Genomic DNA, 17570 nt, shown 5'->3' with positions numbered 1-17570 from the left:
TTACGAACTCTCACAGCTGTGGACATTGTTCGTACCCAGAACATTTTCGGTAGCTTTGCTTTGCCCAGCAGACCTTGGGTCATCTCGGTGATCACTCTGTTGTAGCGCTCTGCTACACCATTTTGTTGGGGAGTATTGGGCACAGTGACCTCTTGCTTCATCTGGAACTCTCTACAAAATCTCCTAAATGCATTTGACGAATACTCACTTCCATTGTCAGTTCAAAGGCACTTCGGTGCTCCATTCTCAGCCAAAAACTCCTGGAACTTCAGTAGAGCATCACTCTTTTTCACCAGGTACTTGACCACAGCCAGCGGATTGAAGTCGTCTATGAAGCTCAAGGCATTCCGTGCACCATGCATACTCGGTACTTCAAATGGTCCCCTAATGTCTGGTTGCCCCACTGCCTATGATCTGCTGTCAGCCTTCTTAGGCACTGCTACTTCATGCATTTTGAAGCTGCACATACTTCGAAGAACTCTAGCTCACCCACACTGACAAGCGATGAAAGATTCTGCTGGTTCAGGTTCCCCAGTCGTTGGGGCCACAACATTGCATCATTGGTATCCCTCCTTGTTTTCGTGACTAGAGCCATCGTGGTTAGAGTCAGTTCAAAGGCACTAACAGGCACAAACAGCACATTTTGAAAAGTGTAGCTCCTCTCAACATTGTGGCATGCTCTGAATTCTAATTCCAGTGATCCCTCGCACTCAATCATTGAAGGCACCCCTTGTGGTTCTCACCTCATTCCCTGATCTCCACCTCCACTGATCCTTTGCCCTCAATCCTTGACAGCGTGCCGTTGAGGTTCTCCACAGTTGTCCTTTTGTTCCAGCTCTCAAAGCTAGAAAAGACAGACCTGTCGCGCACCACATGATCAGTGCATCACGTATCCACAATGAGGCCGTCTCCCTTCATTGAAGTTGCAGCACAACAACTGAAGAACCCTGTCCTCCCCTGCTTGCACTCTCTCGCAAAATGTTCCTTGCTTCTTTGCTCCTGGCCCACTTGCTTCGTTTGACCCACTGCCTCGAGCACTGGATTGCCCGCTGTGACTTTTGGATTTGCAGTCCCTCGCCATATGACCCCTCTGACCGCACACATAGCAGCCACTACTTGACATTCCTTTCTTGTTCCTCAGAGGTTCCATGGCTATCTATATGACCATGTCCAGTCCTCTCTCCACATCGAGCCCTCCTCGAGTCATTGTAGTTTCTCAACCTCGTTCTCAGCTCTGGAAACGTCTTGCTGGTTGAAAGCTCTCTTGAACCAAAAAAGGTTCATAGCTGTCAGGAAGCCCATTGATCTCCAAAGCATTGAAAAATGTGTCCGTGAGTGCTTCTCCGCGTCATCAGCTCTTGACTGCGAAAGAAGTAGTCGCCCAGATACTCCTCTGAACATAGGCGCAGCTTCGCAAGCTGACCTACTAGACTCACCACCGTCGGCCTATCTACACTGGAAAATTTCTCTTGAAGCAGTTTCCAAGCCTTAGTCCCATCGCCATAGCCATCTGTTCCCACGTAGTCGTTCTTAAGTACATCAAAGTGGTGTTGTTGAGCACCAGAGCCAGGTGGGACCACATAGCGTTTCGCTTGTCTTCCTTCTCCTGGATCAACACTGCTCGCTCCTGCATCTTGGGATTCTTGAGATCAGCATTCGGATCTCGGGGAGAGTAGGCTCAGCCTCTGGCAGATCATCATTGCCCATCACTGTCCTGAACAGGCCCTTGGTGTGCTTCAGCGCCACAAACTTCGTCGACCAAGCCGGAAAATCTTCAGATTTTCCACTAAAAGCCGCCAGTTTCAAGTCCATTGTTGCTTAAGGTTGCTAGCTAAAAGCTAAAAACTCTGCCAGAAAAATAATACAAGAAAAATTAGAAGTCTGGGCCTATAACCTGTTAAGGTTCAGAGTCAGAGGAACTAGGATTAAGAGCTGGGGTTAGAGACTGAAATGAAATAGAATCTGACGTTTGAACTGAGGATTGAGAAGAAGTAGTGATTGTTGAAGAAGGAATTGAAAGAAATGAAGATAAATGAAATGACAAACTAAGCATCACAAAAGTACCAGTTAATTAATTACTGACTAATTAATTAGTATGAGATCACTAGTTGACCTTGTCTGAGTTTAATCAGTTTTGACTACGATTCAATTAATCTGTCTGACCTTGAGATGGTCTGACCTCAACACTGATTTGTTACAAGAAACGAAATCGATCCTTTTGTACTTAATATAGCTAGTGGGGGGGGGATGATTTTTATAAAAAATTTCAAATTTTGGAAAAAAAATCCTTTTATGTTATTTTTTTAAGTTATGACTGCTCCGCAAACCTTAAAAGGCAGTCGGAACATTGAAGGATTCGCCCTGATACGAGCAGTCTTGCTTATGATTAAAATGAAAACAAAAACGTTTGAAAGAAGACTTTGTCTCATTACTGTTTCAAGATGTGCACTAATTTAAGTTGCTACGCTTCAAATTACCTAATTTACAGGACCATTTTGGAGATCATTTACTTGGATTACCAACAAAGTAGGAGAGCATGATTTTGAGCGAATGGTCGTATCTAGCATTAAAAAAAGTATCAATTGGTAATTTAAACACTTACATTTGGCGCAAACGAGTATGTTTAGACCAATTAAGCACAGGTAAGTGCTTGAAACCAAAGTTTGATAAATTGTTAGAGGGTAGGTGAAATAATTAGCTTGAGTTTGACGCAAACAATTAGTTGGAGTTTTTAATTTGTTTTTTCGACAACTGTCCTTAAATTTAGGCATTACTGTGGTGAACAATTATACGAGTGGGCGCAGTTAAGCACAAATTGAGAGTTTTTACTCTGAAAGAACGTTTTTTAATGTTTGCTAATGTTTGCTTAATATGTTTTTTAATAATTGCTGCTTCGTTTTGTAATGTTTGCTTCAAATTTCAGAGGAGCTGAACTAGCCATATTCAGTCCTTGGCGGGATGAAACCTTTAATTATCGCTTTTTTTCTTAAGTAACCCATTGATTGCAATTTTCCAGCGCTGATTCATGTGTAATTCAGAGATTTTTGCTTAGCTAAACCTGGGACATTTCAGAGCTATTTCAGTAATGATTCCCTAGAAAGTCAGCGCTAAAACTTATAAAGAAATTATAATTCATTCTAGTAGCTTTCAAATGAGAGTTTCAGTTGATAAGCCTTTTAACTTTTGTTACCCAATGCTTGATGGCGCAGAGGTAGTAGTCATGTCTACTAATATGATGGTTGAGGGTTCGTAACCACGTAGGTCACTATTTTTGCTCGTGTTAATTGGTTTTTTATCGCTGTTTCATCGCAGGAAATAAGCCAAATTAGCAATAAAATATCGATAAAAATTGCTAATTTTTTAGACGTTGGTTTATGTTAAAAATGAGAAAATTGTATTAACAGTTTTTAAATCAATTCAAATTTATAACGTTTTTATTTTTTCATTTCTTCTTGATTGTAGTTGTTTCATGATGCACTTTTAAAAAATTGTTCACTACCAAAATATCAGCACACAGCTTTAGTTTCATGTTTTATTTAGAAAAATTATATTTCACCTACCGCTGGATTCCTTCAAGTACTATGAAGGGTTCTCTGTGAAACTTTTGTTTCGTGGTAAAACTTTGTGTTCAGATAAACTAAAGAAAGACAAAACTAGTCAAATTTAAAGATTTTTGACAGAAAAAAGGAATATTATCTAATATATTAGACTATAATAGATTATAAATGATTTTAAGAGATTATAAGAGATTATAAGAGATTAAAAGACATTTTCGGAAAATTTATACTTGTTATCTATCAGTTATAATTGATTATAATTTATTGTGTCAAAAAAAATGTTATAATTATAATGGTTGACCTCAGCTTCAGTTCTTTACCACAATTACAGAATATTGAAAAATATCATTTAAAAGTATAATTTTAGGCCAGTAGTCAATAATGATTGGTTGAAAGCTTTTTTGATTGAAGGGCTGTAAGTTGATACAAATAGAGACATCAGTCTTATATACTATTATACTCTGCTATTGCGAAAATCAACTCAAATAAATGATCAAGTTTAACATAAAAAAACTTATAACTAAAGTTATAAGTTTTGTAAAAACTACTCCTTTGTATATTTTGATTATTTCGAACATGCTGAAAAACAATGTTTTGATGAAAATACTAGTTAATGGTTTCTTTATAAAGAAAAATTCTCATCGTTCAGCTAACACGTGAAAAACAAAGCGATCTCTAGCCACTCATTATAGAACACCAAATGTAGGGGCTTCTAACTTTTTCTTACCTATAAGAGCGATGGGTGCAATAATCAGTATCATTTTTGCAACTTTTCACAAAATTTGATCCATTATTGCCGAGGTTAATTCACTGCTCAAATTTTACGCGCTGATCGAATTAGACTTTTACAACAATTAGGTTATTTGCGAGTTAGTGCCCTAATAAGAAATCATCAGCCCGAAATACAATGTTCATGGTGTACGTTTTAAAAACAATTTCGCCGAAAAATGAAATCATTGTTCTAAGTTGATGATTTTAAACTATAAAAATTCCCAATCATCGACATATACTAAAGTTATTTAATTTTACGACCCATTTCTGTTTGATCTCTAACTTTTTTGATAGTTCCAATGATTTGAAAAATGGGTTGAAACCTTGCATTTGGGTGTGTTTAAATTTTTTGCTTTTTTGTTTTCCAAGTAAAATCAGCTACCACAAAAAATCACCGGAGATAGTTGAGTGCACTATCAAATTACATTCCATTCAGTCGTGATTTGAACGTAATTTTAAAATTTCAGAAGTGTCGAGAAAATACGGTTTGAAGTTTCTTTCTTAATTCGAGCGAACAAAGCGAAAGAGCAGGCTAGCAATGACTTAAAAGCTTACATTAATTTAGTTTGAGCCAAAAAATGTAATTTTACTCGGGTAAAGTCTGTTTGTTGAGTATTTCAGCGCTTTTTTGAAATCAACAACAAAAATTATATTAAAAAACTGAAAAAACTTTGAATTTTTTTTTGTTCTTCTAGCATCATTTTTCTTCAAAAAAACATTTTGCTTTCTTTAATATGACTGTGGAATTTGTCTAATAAAACATATGACTGTGGAATAGACTTTATTTTTTTTTGATCTATTTGTATCACCACGCAGAAAAAATCTACACTAATTTAAAAAAACGACATTAATTCGACACGTTTTTGCTAGACTTTTGTAAGACTATGGTCGCAACATTCTATGCTACTTGCACAGGAACAAGCTGTCCTCGTTTCTCCTGGTATAGAATATTCAAGGGAGAGGCTTTTTTCGGATTATTGGAGCATGTTCCAGTTTTCAATAACTATTACGCGAATTTAGAATTGTCATACACATAAAGCAAACTTAGAACTTTCATGCTCGAACATTGTTTGCTACTATAGAATTAATCTATTATTAACATGGTAATACGCTTGGTGTAAAATGCTGAAAATAAACCTGCTAAAGTGCACATTTTTGTGATTTTGAAAAATTGGCAATGCAATTAGCAAAGGAATTCGACTTAAAACAAACTGAAAAAAAATTTTCAACAATTTTTTTTGTATCAATTTTTCAAAAATGATTGGTTTTGTTTGTGATTTGGGGTTTTCCGAGGACCTTAAGATTACTATAGGGAGTCTAATTTGGCAAATGTCTTTTTAACATTTAAGGGTTCATCGACCCGAAAATAAAATAGAATAGCATCTAATTTCATATTGAAACAAGTCAGCCGGTGGCTATGTAAGTAGCACAGAAGAATGTTCCGAGCATAATCTTAAAAAATACATAAACGACTTTTCATATTTATTTTTCAAACAAAAAAGCAGAAAGCTTAATGTTGCTTTTTTGCGAGTCTTATCTTACGAAAATCAAAAAATTATTTATTTTCGTCGGCCATAGTAAAATAGGCAACAATTTTAGTCAAAAAAGATTTTAAAAAAAAAACAAAAAAAATTTCAAAGAATTTTCAAGTTTTTTGCAGAAAATGTTTGAAATTTTGAAGATTTTTATTCGGAAGATAGCGGTAAAATATTCAACAAGTTTTTTTACTGGAGGTCACTGAAGTTTCCTGGCTTGATTTTCTATAATGAGCCTGCTCGCTTGCTTTACTCGCTCGAAGTTCGATTAAAACTCAAAATTTTCATAACACTGGGAAAAAAGCCCCTTAATGTGCATGTAGCACAAAAATTTCCGTTCAAATCTTTAAAGCAAAAACATTTTTTTAAGATAAGTGTCTTTTTTATATAAAAACTATCTGAGCAAAAAACTACACGTAAATTTTATTCAGAATTCATACAAAACAGGCAAACTGGACAATATTTCAGTTTTTTGCAGTAAACCTTTGAGTTTTTGAAGTTTTGATTCTCAAAATGGCGTTAAAAAACTCCAAACACTAAATTTCCTCGAGTAAAACTAAAATAAAGCATAAGCAAGCTATTGTAAAAAGCCTCACTTAAGCATAAATAGGCATGCTCGCTCGCTTCACTCGCTCAAATTTAGACAAATAATCATTAAGTTTAAACCAGTTTTTCTCGACATTGTAAAATGTTTTGGAAAGTTTTAAGAGTCGTTCGAGCCACGACTGAAAGGCATTTAATATGATAAATCACTCGATTTATTCCAAGGATTATTTGTGATTCCTGATTTTGCGTGGAAAACAGAAAGAAAAAAGAAACTAAATCAAAAATCAAGGGTCGCCTCGGACAAAAAACATGATTAAAAGAACAAGAGCACCATTACATCAATTAAATTTGCAGTCCTTACAAATATCCATTGCTTTTATCAACTTATGTGGTTATTTGTTTGTTTGTAACTTAATGCACTGGATTTCGCAGAAAATGTATGCACTAAAAAGTATTCAAATTATCATCTTTTTTTTCGATACGGATGATTTTTTTGTGTTATTTGTTTCACAAAGGTCACTGAAAGGCAAAAAATTTTTCGTAATTTTCACAACTTGTTCCTGGTTTGTACATTCAAATCTGAAAAAAATCTAATTAAAAATAAAATAGTGGGCGACATTGTAAACAAATCAGCAAAATTTTTTAATTAGCCAAACAATCTTCTAAAAAAAATGTTTTGCCAATTTCCAAAAACCATTTTTGCTGTAATAGATAGCAATAAAATTGGAAAACTTGTCAGAACATTAAGCTCAAGTGCCATTTTTTGAAACCAAGTGTAGTTACCTTGAATTATTCACATTTCTAAAAAATCATTGCTGTCTTAGGGTCAATGAACGAAATAAATCAAAAGTTAAGCCATAATAACACCTTTTTTCATAGGATCAAAACTGGGTTTTCTCTGTTAATTTCAGCAATGTGTTGCTCTCAAGCTTGCCTTGCAAGGAAACGCGAGTTTAGTACAGACACATATGTAAAACAATAGATGAAATTTGATCATATTTGCTTAAGACACATTAGTCTGTAGGATTTCACATTTTTTTCAACCATTTTTATTATGAGGAAAGATTTACTGAAAATCTTGTTGATGCGTTTTCAATTGTCAGCCATTATTTAATTTTCTCTGAAAAAAAAATAGATTTTAAAGTTTGCATTATATTCATTAAATAGCTTGGGGTATAATATATTTTTTTTGCAATAGCCGACGTGAATCAATAACTTAAAAAGTGCTAGATTGGCCCAAGTTAAACTGCTGATAAAGAACGATTGCTGTTATCATAAATTGTAACCATTATCAAAGACTCCAAATCCATCGGCTGTTCGTTTTTCCAAGCTTGAATTTTAAAATATCTCGTTTGCCATGTGTTACGAGCCAATTGCTTTCGGACTAGCTGCGATCGTGTTTCTTCTCGGAGTTATGGGAAACTTCCAGGTTAGCAGCGTGAATTAAATTTTACTGAACGAGACTTTGGCGGCCTTACCTTAAAGTTAAATAATTTCAAAAAATGAAGTATTTAATTTTTTTTTCAAAGTTTTATCGAAGTGTCTGCAGATTTTTCAAATACAATAAATGATCAAATAAATCAATTATATCCACAACGGTGCTTTCGAAACATCAAAAAAACCTCGAAATAATTTTTTTCAAAAAAAATAAGATAGTTTTTCAAATTACAAGATGTTGCATCATCATGTTTATGCAAGTTAGTCTTCTTTAGCATAAAAACATGAACTTATTTTAGTTTTTTAAGCAAACTGTTGATAAACCATTAAACTTGATAAACCATTAATCCACAATTAAACTTTTTCGGAAAACATATTTAGCTTGCGGAGTTCAATTATGTGCCAATTCCACAAAAACTGGAATTTTTGCTCCTGTGCGAGATGTTTTTTTGAAACGTTGAGAGTTTTAAGTTTGCACTATAGGACTGACCCTGTATATCAATCTCTCAGAAACTCTATAGTACGCGTTCGATTGAGCGTCTTAGGCGTTGGACTACAGAATCAGTTTCGATTTGCAAACCTCAAACAAAAAGACACACAGGAAACAAAATTACCCAGTTGCTGCGAAAATAGTACAGAAATGAACTACGCTAGGAAAAACTGTTTCTCAGAATTGAACTACGCAAGGAAAAAGTTTTTCAAGCCGTTCTTATGATGGTTTGTTTGCCAGTTTCATTATTACCCGCGGTTAAAAAATTCTTGTTCTTAAAATAGATGCCAGGTTTTTTTTCATCTAATGAATCAGGCATAAAAGGAGAAGCAATTTGGCTGACAATTTCTTCAGAATTTTTTCTGCAAAAATTTTTTGCTCGAAATGAGGACTAGAAAAAAATCTTAGGAAAATCCTACAAAACTCAAAGCAACTTAGCGGTAATTTTCAAACTCAGAATAATGGTATTGGAACTAATACTTTTATTATGAAAAAAAACATGCGTTAAAATTCTGAAACCCGAAAGGACAACAAATTTACAATAACAACATTTTTCCACGTAAGAAGCGCTCTCGATCATCAAATTTTTCAAAAAAATTGAGCAAAATTGTTGCAAGTGTGGGCAAGTACTTTACAAGGGACATCTTTCAATGTCTGCAACCCGATAAAAAATTGTAACGCTAGCAAAACAGGTTGCGTTTGTCAAGCAAACTACGCGAAAATTGAATATAATTATAAATACTGCTAGTGGAAACGACCTTAAAAAGCCCATGAAAACGTAATCCCAAATGATATTTTTTCTAGCAATCGTTAGGAAAAACCAAATACCAATTGTATATGACCAAACAAAAAACGCGATCAGATCATTTTTTTAAGAGAGGTAGAAGAAAGCTGATAACAAGAAAGTACAAAAAAATTTAACACAAATCTAGATAGGAAAAATCTAACAAAAGAGCACCGGCTGAAGTTAAAATATGTTGACTGAAAGCAAAGGGGCTTACCGAAAACAAAAGGAATATAAAAATCAAAACTTACCAGCAAACAGTTGAAACCTAAAATTGGTGAGGAAAAAGTACCTCTAAATTTTTCTTTGTTTTAGTTTAACTCTGTAAGCTAAATAATTACGTTAGATATCTTGCTTAGTCTCATTTCATAATCATCTTTTTTTTAAGCATTTCAGTTTTGATATATTTTCATATCACTATTGCGACTTTCAGAAACCAGATTATGAAAAATCTGGCAATCATAAAGGATTTTCAATTTGAAATATCCTTAACGCGTGACGTTTTTGCGTTAAATTCAACAATTTTAAAATGTTCAAACAAAATTAATTCCGATATTTTTCCTGTTTTTTGAGTTAATTGACTTTCATCCAATTTTCTGTTGGTTTTGTTGTATTATTCTATTGAAATTGCCAAAGCAGCTGCTGCAAGTAGCTACGATGATCATCGACTAAGGTTCTAGCCATTGCCAACATCTTTGAATGCTAAAATCAATCTAATTTCTTTTGTTTTTAACTAAATATAGCAACAGATGATTTGTTGTTCATGTTTTTTGCGCTCAACAAACCTGAACAATATTAAACAATCTTTCAAAGCTTATTCAGATTTCCTATTTAGGATCTGATGATTTGTTTACTGAAAAAAAAACTTTTCAAACTTAATTTTTCGTTCAGGTTCAAATTTACCTTTTTGCAGATTGGCATCTGATTACTGTTAACTTCAGCCCATTTTCTTTGTTAAAAGAAAGGCTAAATCCATTGCAGAACAGCAAAAGTCACAAGATCTTAAAAATATGTGATCGACAACTAGTTTCCAAGTTGGAACTTACCCGCATCCAGTTTCAAGCGTTAATAATCGATTATATTACGATTTTAGTACCAGTCTCACGAAAATTGAGAAACAATCGATTTTAATCAATTAAAAATCGATTATAATCACTCTTTTAAAAATCAAATTATAATCAATTATAATCCCTTATAATCGATAATAATCAATTATTTATTTGTCTATTTTTCGATACAATTATGATCGATTATATTTGATTATAATCCATTATTTTTATTCAAATTTCTATTTCATTAGTTTTGCACAAAAATCCATTATAATTGATTATTATTGATTGTAATCTCTTTTGTTTGTCCATTTTGTCTTCGAAGTTGCATCTAAATTGCTTATATTTTATGCTTTTATGGACGTTGATTCCTATGAAAAATGAGAAAAATATTTTTTAAGTTTTCCAATTAATTCAAATTTATAAGTTTTTTTTCTTTTCTTCCCCATTAGGGCTGTTTTGTGATGCATATTTTGAGCTTTTTTAAACACCAATACATCAGCAAATTGATTTAGTTTCATGATTAATTCGGAAAATTTACTTTTCATCTACCGCGAGAACCTTTCCACTCATATGAAAGGATCTCTATGAAACTTTTGTTTCGTGGTAAAACTTTGAGTTCAGATGAACTTAAGTGTTCAAGAGATCTCTCTTTTACAGATTTTCTTATTGACACAAAATTAATAACCCATAAGATATAATTAGAATTTAAGAAAATTTCGGCAAAATAAGAGATTATAATCGATTATAATTAATTTTAAGTGCTTTTATAGTAAGAACTATAGTCAATTATAATCGATTATAAGAGATTATAATCTCTTAGAAAATATCACGATTATAATCAATTATAAATCTTTTAAGGACCTAATTTTGGTAATTATAATCGATTACAATTGTCAAAAAATCATCATAATAATCAGTTATAATCGATTATTTACGCCTAAACTTGGATGCGGGTACTTCTTAGATTTCAAAGCGAAAAATTTTTCCGACCTAACACTACAGTTTTTTTCAAATTGGGTTAATTATATCAGAAAAACGTCAATCGTAAATGTTCTAAAAGTTCAAAAAGCTCTAGGCTATCTATTTTTTCCCTTTAAAATTGACAGTTGAGATTTTGTTAAAAAGTAAGTCAGTTTTTTTGTTTACTTGCGTTTATTGACTCTTTTCATACTGTATGTTGGCTTTGTTTTAATGAATTAGCTTAGCCTTAGTTGATTACCTGCGACATCTCTTAATACTAGGTTACAGTTTACATTCCAGTAGTGTAATTTTTTGGTCTTTTCTAGGGTGCATGGTTTTTGGACGACCACCACGGGGGTCTGTGGAAATACTGCCCTGGAAAAGTGTTTCCGGTCAACACTGTGCTCAAAAATGTGAAGCCCGGTCAAGATTTGTACATGAAGGGGGATTGTTTCAAGTACACCAAAGACGTATCTGAGAAATTCTACGGGCAGAAATGGGCAGAGGTTACAGTAGCTAAGGTGCAAAATACATTTTCTCCAAAAAACTCATCAAGAATTAAGGTCTAAATGAACAACAAATGTTTACGGAGAAAAAATAAAATCCCTTTTTTATCATTGCACAGTGATTTTTTTCAGGTCTATGTGATTTGATAGAGGGCATAATTTTAAAAAAGCCCATTTTTATCATGGCTTCTTTTTTGCTAACTTTCTTAGTTTTCACCTTGATCCGTGCTCGTTGCTTGAGGGTAAGGCAATATTACCCGGCTCAGAAAAGAAGCCGAAAAAGTTGCATGTATTTCTTAAACCGGGGCACAACAGCGGTTCGCAATGATGAGCTGTACAGCTCGTATGTTGGTCCTTTCCCTTGTGAATAAAGCGACTTATGTAATAAAGCGACTTGCGAATTCAAAAAATTAAAAAATCAACATCTAGATTATTCCGACAGCTTGGCTCAAAATATTCGGATCTTATCATGACATACTTTGATCATTATTACAATTGCGTTGTGGCGTATCGGTTGTGAAAGTTCCAAGCAATGATATGACTGTGGTTACAAATCGCACGTGTGCTTCAATTTGCGGTTTGAGATTTTGTAACCCAGGTCGAGGTGCTCGACATATGTTTCGACTTTGAAAGTCGAGCAAGTGCAGTTTTGCGACTGAAATTCCGCGGTCCAAAAGCAAATTTAAGTCTACCAAAAAGTCGAAACATATCCAATTTTGGTCGAGAAAGTCAAAAATTGGTCGAGAAAGTCGAGACATACCGATTTTTGGTCGAGAAAGTCGAGAGATAAATCGAGCACCTCGACCCGGGAAGATAGCTCAGTTAACCTTAAATAATTTAACTCCGGGTTAGGTCTCTTGTTGGTTAACCACACACGAATGTTTATTTTCAGGTCTGTATAATAGGAGTCAAAATTCTTGCAATGCCCATTCTCCTTGTTGTTCAGTTTTTGTATAAAATTTCATTTTTCTTTTTTTTTCAGAATGTGAAAAAAATCATTGTCTAAGTTTGACAGTTTGGCTTAAATTATTGGCATTATCACTACGTATTTCAATTCAGGTCTGTGTGATAGGGGGCATAATTCTAGCAGTGCCCATCTTCATCATGGTGGGTCTGCAGATCTGCCACAAAGTGCCCTTCTGGGCAGGGGGGCTGTTCGGCTGTGTCCAGTTCATCTGTTTCCTGATAGGGGCCACAATGATGACTCACGGGTTTGTCACATCAGTCGATAAAGTGAAAGGGTTACAGGTTAGAAAAAAGGGATCTTAGCAATGGCCCCCACCCCCTTAAAAAAATAAATTTAAAGTTATTGAATGAGAAGAGAAAATGATATCTACCTACACCTTGAAAATTTGCCCAGAGAGTGAAATATTAAAAATGTTTTTCTTGGCATAGTACGAAACTCGTACTGCACTGGAGTTTCACGGATAAAAACCATTACAATGGATTTTCAGTCAGTGTCGGTCTCTATAAATTGAGACTTACAATCTCTTGATTTTTTTTTCAGTCTCTAAGCTCTAAATTTAGGGTGGGTAGAGGGGGCGGACGCCCCTTTCCCCCTCATGGATTGGATCCCCTGCCGACCCAAAGGTTCTCCCCTTTGTACTATTTTTGGCTGACTGACTCCATTTTTGGCTGACTGACCCTTTTGACGCCAAAATGTTTTTCTTTTTTAGGGCGGAACGCGCCGAAAAAACTTAATTTTTGGACCAAAATTTTCCAAAAAGTGTCTAAAAACGCCTTTTTTCCCTGTTATTTCAAAAGTTTTTTCAAAAATTTGCCAAAATGGGGTCTTTAAAGTGATTTAGGAGAGCTCCCAAAATCAATATGATCGACCTAAATTTTTTTTGTGAAAATCCGCCTCCTCCCCTCTCTTTAGAAAACCCTAGATCTGCCCCTGTCTAAACTATATTTGAGTAAAAAAGAAGCCGAATCTTACTTTTATTTCAAATCAGTAAAGACCATTTTAATCAGTAAGGTTCTATTATAGTGGATTATGGGTGATATGTTGCAATAGGTGCTAATTTTGAGTGTAGTGCATGTTTTGAACTGGAGAAATATAATGTTTATGAGTATAGTCATTTCATTTTCAATAGATTATACTACTACTAAGATAGTTTTTGTAAATACAATACTCTGCCAGTAAAAAGCTGTTAAAAAATTCAAATTTACACTTCTTTTGCTGAAAATTTGGCTTTTGGATTAAATTATAAGCAATGTATGAAGTATAACAAAAAGCGATGCAGCTATTCAATTTGAAACTACCAACTATTGTAATATATAACCGGATTGTGATCATTTTTTCTCGAGTCATTTTTCTGAAGCTTTGAAACACAATTGATTACGTGAATTTAGTCTGGAAATATATTAAAAATCTGTTGACAGTTTCACCAAAATATCGGCTTGCTGTGGTTGCATAAGTTAGTCCAATTAATTTTTTTTGCTCCAAAAGTTGGAAATTTATTGAATAATTTATCTAAAAGAGGACATTTATCGTTTATTGCGAAGGAATTGATAAGAAAATAACTGAAAATAGAGCGCGAACAAACAAGTCAATTTGAATCAAGAACAGCTTAAAGAACAATTATTATAAGTTTTTATATTATTAATATAATACATATAATATATTATAATAAATATCAACTATTTTTAAGTGTTTCAAAATTAAGTTGCAGCGAAACCCTTTTGTTGTGTTTTGAGTTTGCAGGGAAATTGGATTGAAATCCTTTTGGTTGTGTTTTGAGCTGCTCCGAAAATTTTCCAAAATCTTTATCAGGCTCGAGGCATTTTGATTTACAGTAGAGAGTAGATGAAGCAGAAAGTAGAAACACCACTGCTCTTATATCAGCGCAAAGCCCTGATGTTCCGACTGCCCCGTAACTCGTCTCGAATACATCTTTTTTCATTATTGTTTTAATTAACTATAAATTTTATTCCACGAAAATCAAAAGCAAGTGCTAACATTTGAGTAAACTAAAATGACCATAGTTGGCCTCTTTTCATCTAACAATTATGAGACTGGATAATTCGCCACGCATAATTAGTTCCCGCATTGAAATTATCCAAGTACTGTTCGAGCAACGCTTCCAACCGCTTTTAGTCTGGTGCAATCATACTCGCTTGGCAATCCACATATATCCGGATTGATACGCATACGCTGTCAACTTTGTAAAAATCGGTCTGACTTGAAAAAAAACCCCAGGATGATATATTTTTAGCTTTCTTCGAAAATTGGAACAACAAATATCTTGTTATTCAAGCATTACGCAATGCACTGATGATGCATTGCTGAGATTATTTCAATTACCAATTTCGAAATTCTCAGCAGGTTTTTCACATTGGATTGGCGTTTAACAATAAAACCCATCATAACAAAAAACTGCTTAGCGATTAACCAAAATTAAGTCACGCCATCTATTTTTACCTTTAATTGGGGGATAAAGTTTTGGCTTTTTTAGGCAATCGAAGGTTTGGCCGCATTTAGTGGTTCAATTAATGAGCTGATTGTATCAAAAAAGCATTTCATGAAGCCCTTTTTAAACTATTTTCGAAGCCCGCTAGGCTTTAAAAATAGTTTAAAAATGAATAAATTGTCAATTTTTGTATAATTTCCTGCTATGAAAAAAATTATTTAGAACATTTACAAGATTGCTCCGTTTTAGTTTTTGGCCTGTATAAAAAGCTCTATTTGCTTCATTTTGATAAGCAATTTTTTGGCAGGTTTGGCGTAGTTTTAGTTATAAACACTTTTAAGAATTTTTATGAACGCTTGTAGGCCATCGAAACAGGTATCAAATTCAAGTCCTTTCAGTCAATACAGTTTAAAAAAATTTTCTTTTTTCAAACAATTTGTTTTGCAACATTGGTCAAACTGTTGCTTATTCGTTAGTTTTTGTTAGAAGGTAACTGGAAAGGCAGGTACATGTATTCAACATACAAATTACGTATTCAACATACAAATTTTCTCATATTTTTATATGTTATCGGGGCTTTTTGGTATAGACAATTTGAGGCTAAATTAAGTTAAAATGCTTCGTGTTTACCAGACTCATATTATAACTTACTTGAGTTTCCAAGTAATTTTGTCCCAATTTTGTTATAAAATTGTTTTATTTTTTTATTAAGTGGTTGCACTAACCAAAAATACCCCCCCCCCCCCCCCTTTAATATAACTCTTTCAAAATAATTTTTTCAACTTCTCTTTTCCCAGGTCGGTTTCGATACAGTGGCTATCTGGTTGGCAGCTCTCTTCTCTCTCGCTTGTACTATAATCATGTTCACCTCCAAGTGTCTATGCTGGGACAGACTGAGGGGTCAGCCGAGGGGGGAGGAGGATAAAGAGAGAAGGGTGCTGGATGGGTCCCAGGCAGAGCAGGGCGAGGGGGGCAGTAGCGCTAACAGGTACATGTTTTTTTTAAATGAGGAGAAAGGGGGAGTTTGAGGTAATTAAGTATTACTATTTCGCAAGGGTCACAGCCTACATACAAGTTGTTTCAGCTCTGAAAAAAAAATCCACTGATTAAGAATTATACAACTGCTTTTAAATTATAAGGTAATGTTATCTGACTTATATGTGTTAATGTTACGGTCAACTCAAGCAATGAGTACGGAACAAAACTACCCTCGGATCATGAACCTTTTGATTGAGAGTTAGAGAACTTGGCTGGCTACATTAACATTGTGAAAGCGCAACTGTGGATCTTGCATTTCAAATGAACTCTTATAAAAATGTTGCTCTTATCAGTTCAATGCAACTAAAATCCTGAAACTGATTTAAAAAAATTTGAAATTATTTTTTGATTTCAGACTGAGGCCGTATCATAATCTTCAAAGTTTTTGAACTCAAATACCCAAAAAAGTTTCAGAACCCCCATTTTTACATAAAATCATGCTGAAATCTTTACTTTTTTCTTTAGGCCCCCAGCAGACGAGAGTTCAACAAAGGCTACAACCCTCAAAGCCCCTAGTGAAACAACCTCTCTCGCCCGAGCACGAGAGAAGGACGAGAAACCAAGCAGCAGTCTCGGATCCGACTTGGCAAGTCGTCGCTCGAGTCAAAGTGTCGACTACATGCCCCGAGTAGCCGAAACAACTCGACGGGGCACTAAGCCCACAGACGGAAAAGCCGACGAGGAGTCTAAGTCATACGTCGGCTCAACGGGCAGTTCGGCTCTGCAAAGCTCCGACTCTAAAGTGGACAGACGAAAGCGACAGTCGAGAACGACTCGCGGAAGCAGGTCGGTTGACAAGTCGGATGTTTCCCGAAGTGTTGTCGGATCCAGGGCAATAACCAAAAAAGGAAGTGTGAATCCCTCGCAAAATACGAAACAGGACTCGGATGTTTCAAGAAGTGTAGTCGGTTCCTCGAAAGCTCCGACGTCTAAAAAAGGAAGCGTTATGGACTCGCAAGCGTCGTCGAAAGGTGTTGTCGCATCGACCCGAAAACCTAGCGAACGCAGAGGAACTAACAAAGAAAGCACTATTCGCGAGGAAAGTTTGAGAGACGCCAATGAAAATGAAGATATGAACGAACTCTCAACTGATGAATCGCGGCTAAGTTCGGACGAAGAAAATCTCAGCCGAAAGAAATCAAGTCGCAGAAAATAAATCTATGAGGCGGGCTAATTATAAAAAAAGAAACCCTAGAATCGACGTTTTTATGTTTAATTAATCTATATATGAAAAATAGAAGGTAAAAATGGCTGAAGGAAATAAACTAAATTTCAATTATTTTCAGTAAAAAATTAGAAGTTGCTAATCAAAATTGATTGATATGTAAATTATTGTGATTTATTGGCTAGATATTATCACAGCTGAAATCTTAAACAAAAATAAATGAAAAAATAACACTTTTGAATTATTTCGAATATTTTTATTATATCGGAAAAAGTTTTTTAATAGCTGTAAAAGTGACCCTTGTCTAATTTTCAGT

The 17570-nt window shown here is 34.6% G+C and overlaps 1 protein-coding gene across 1 annotated transcript; it reads left to right on the top strand.

The window, feature by feature from the left end:
• The first annotated feature begins 7766 nt into the window (after nucleotides 1-7766).
• Nucleotides 7767-17546, top strand: LOC134854968 (uncharacterized). The gene is made up of 5 exons (XM_063871348.1): nucleotides 7767-7838; nucleotides 11459-11653; nucleotides 12698-12886; nucleotides 15849-16039; nucleotides 16555-17546. The coding sequence occupies exons 1-5, from the start codon at nucleotides 7767-7769 to the stop codon at nucleotides 17243-17245; spliced, it is 1338 nt and encodes a 445-aa protein (XP_063727418.1). The 3' UTR covers nucleotides 17246-17546.
• The last annotated feature ends 24 nt before the right edge of the window (nucleotides 17547-17570 follow it).

This window comes from Symsagittifera roscoffensis, chromosome 10, assembly GCF_963678635.1.
Source record: "Symsagittifera roscoffensis chromosome 10, txSymRosc1.1, whole genome shotgun sequence".
Lineage (NCBI taxonomy): Eukaryota > Metazoa > Xenacoelomorpha > Acoela > Convolutidae > Symsagittifera > Symsagittifera roscoffensis.
The sequence above is the reverse complement of the archived record's forward strand: the minus strand, read 5'-3'. Positions and strand labels throughout refer to the sequence as shown.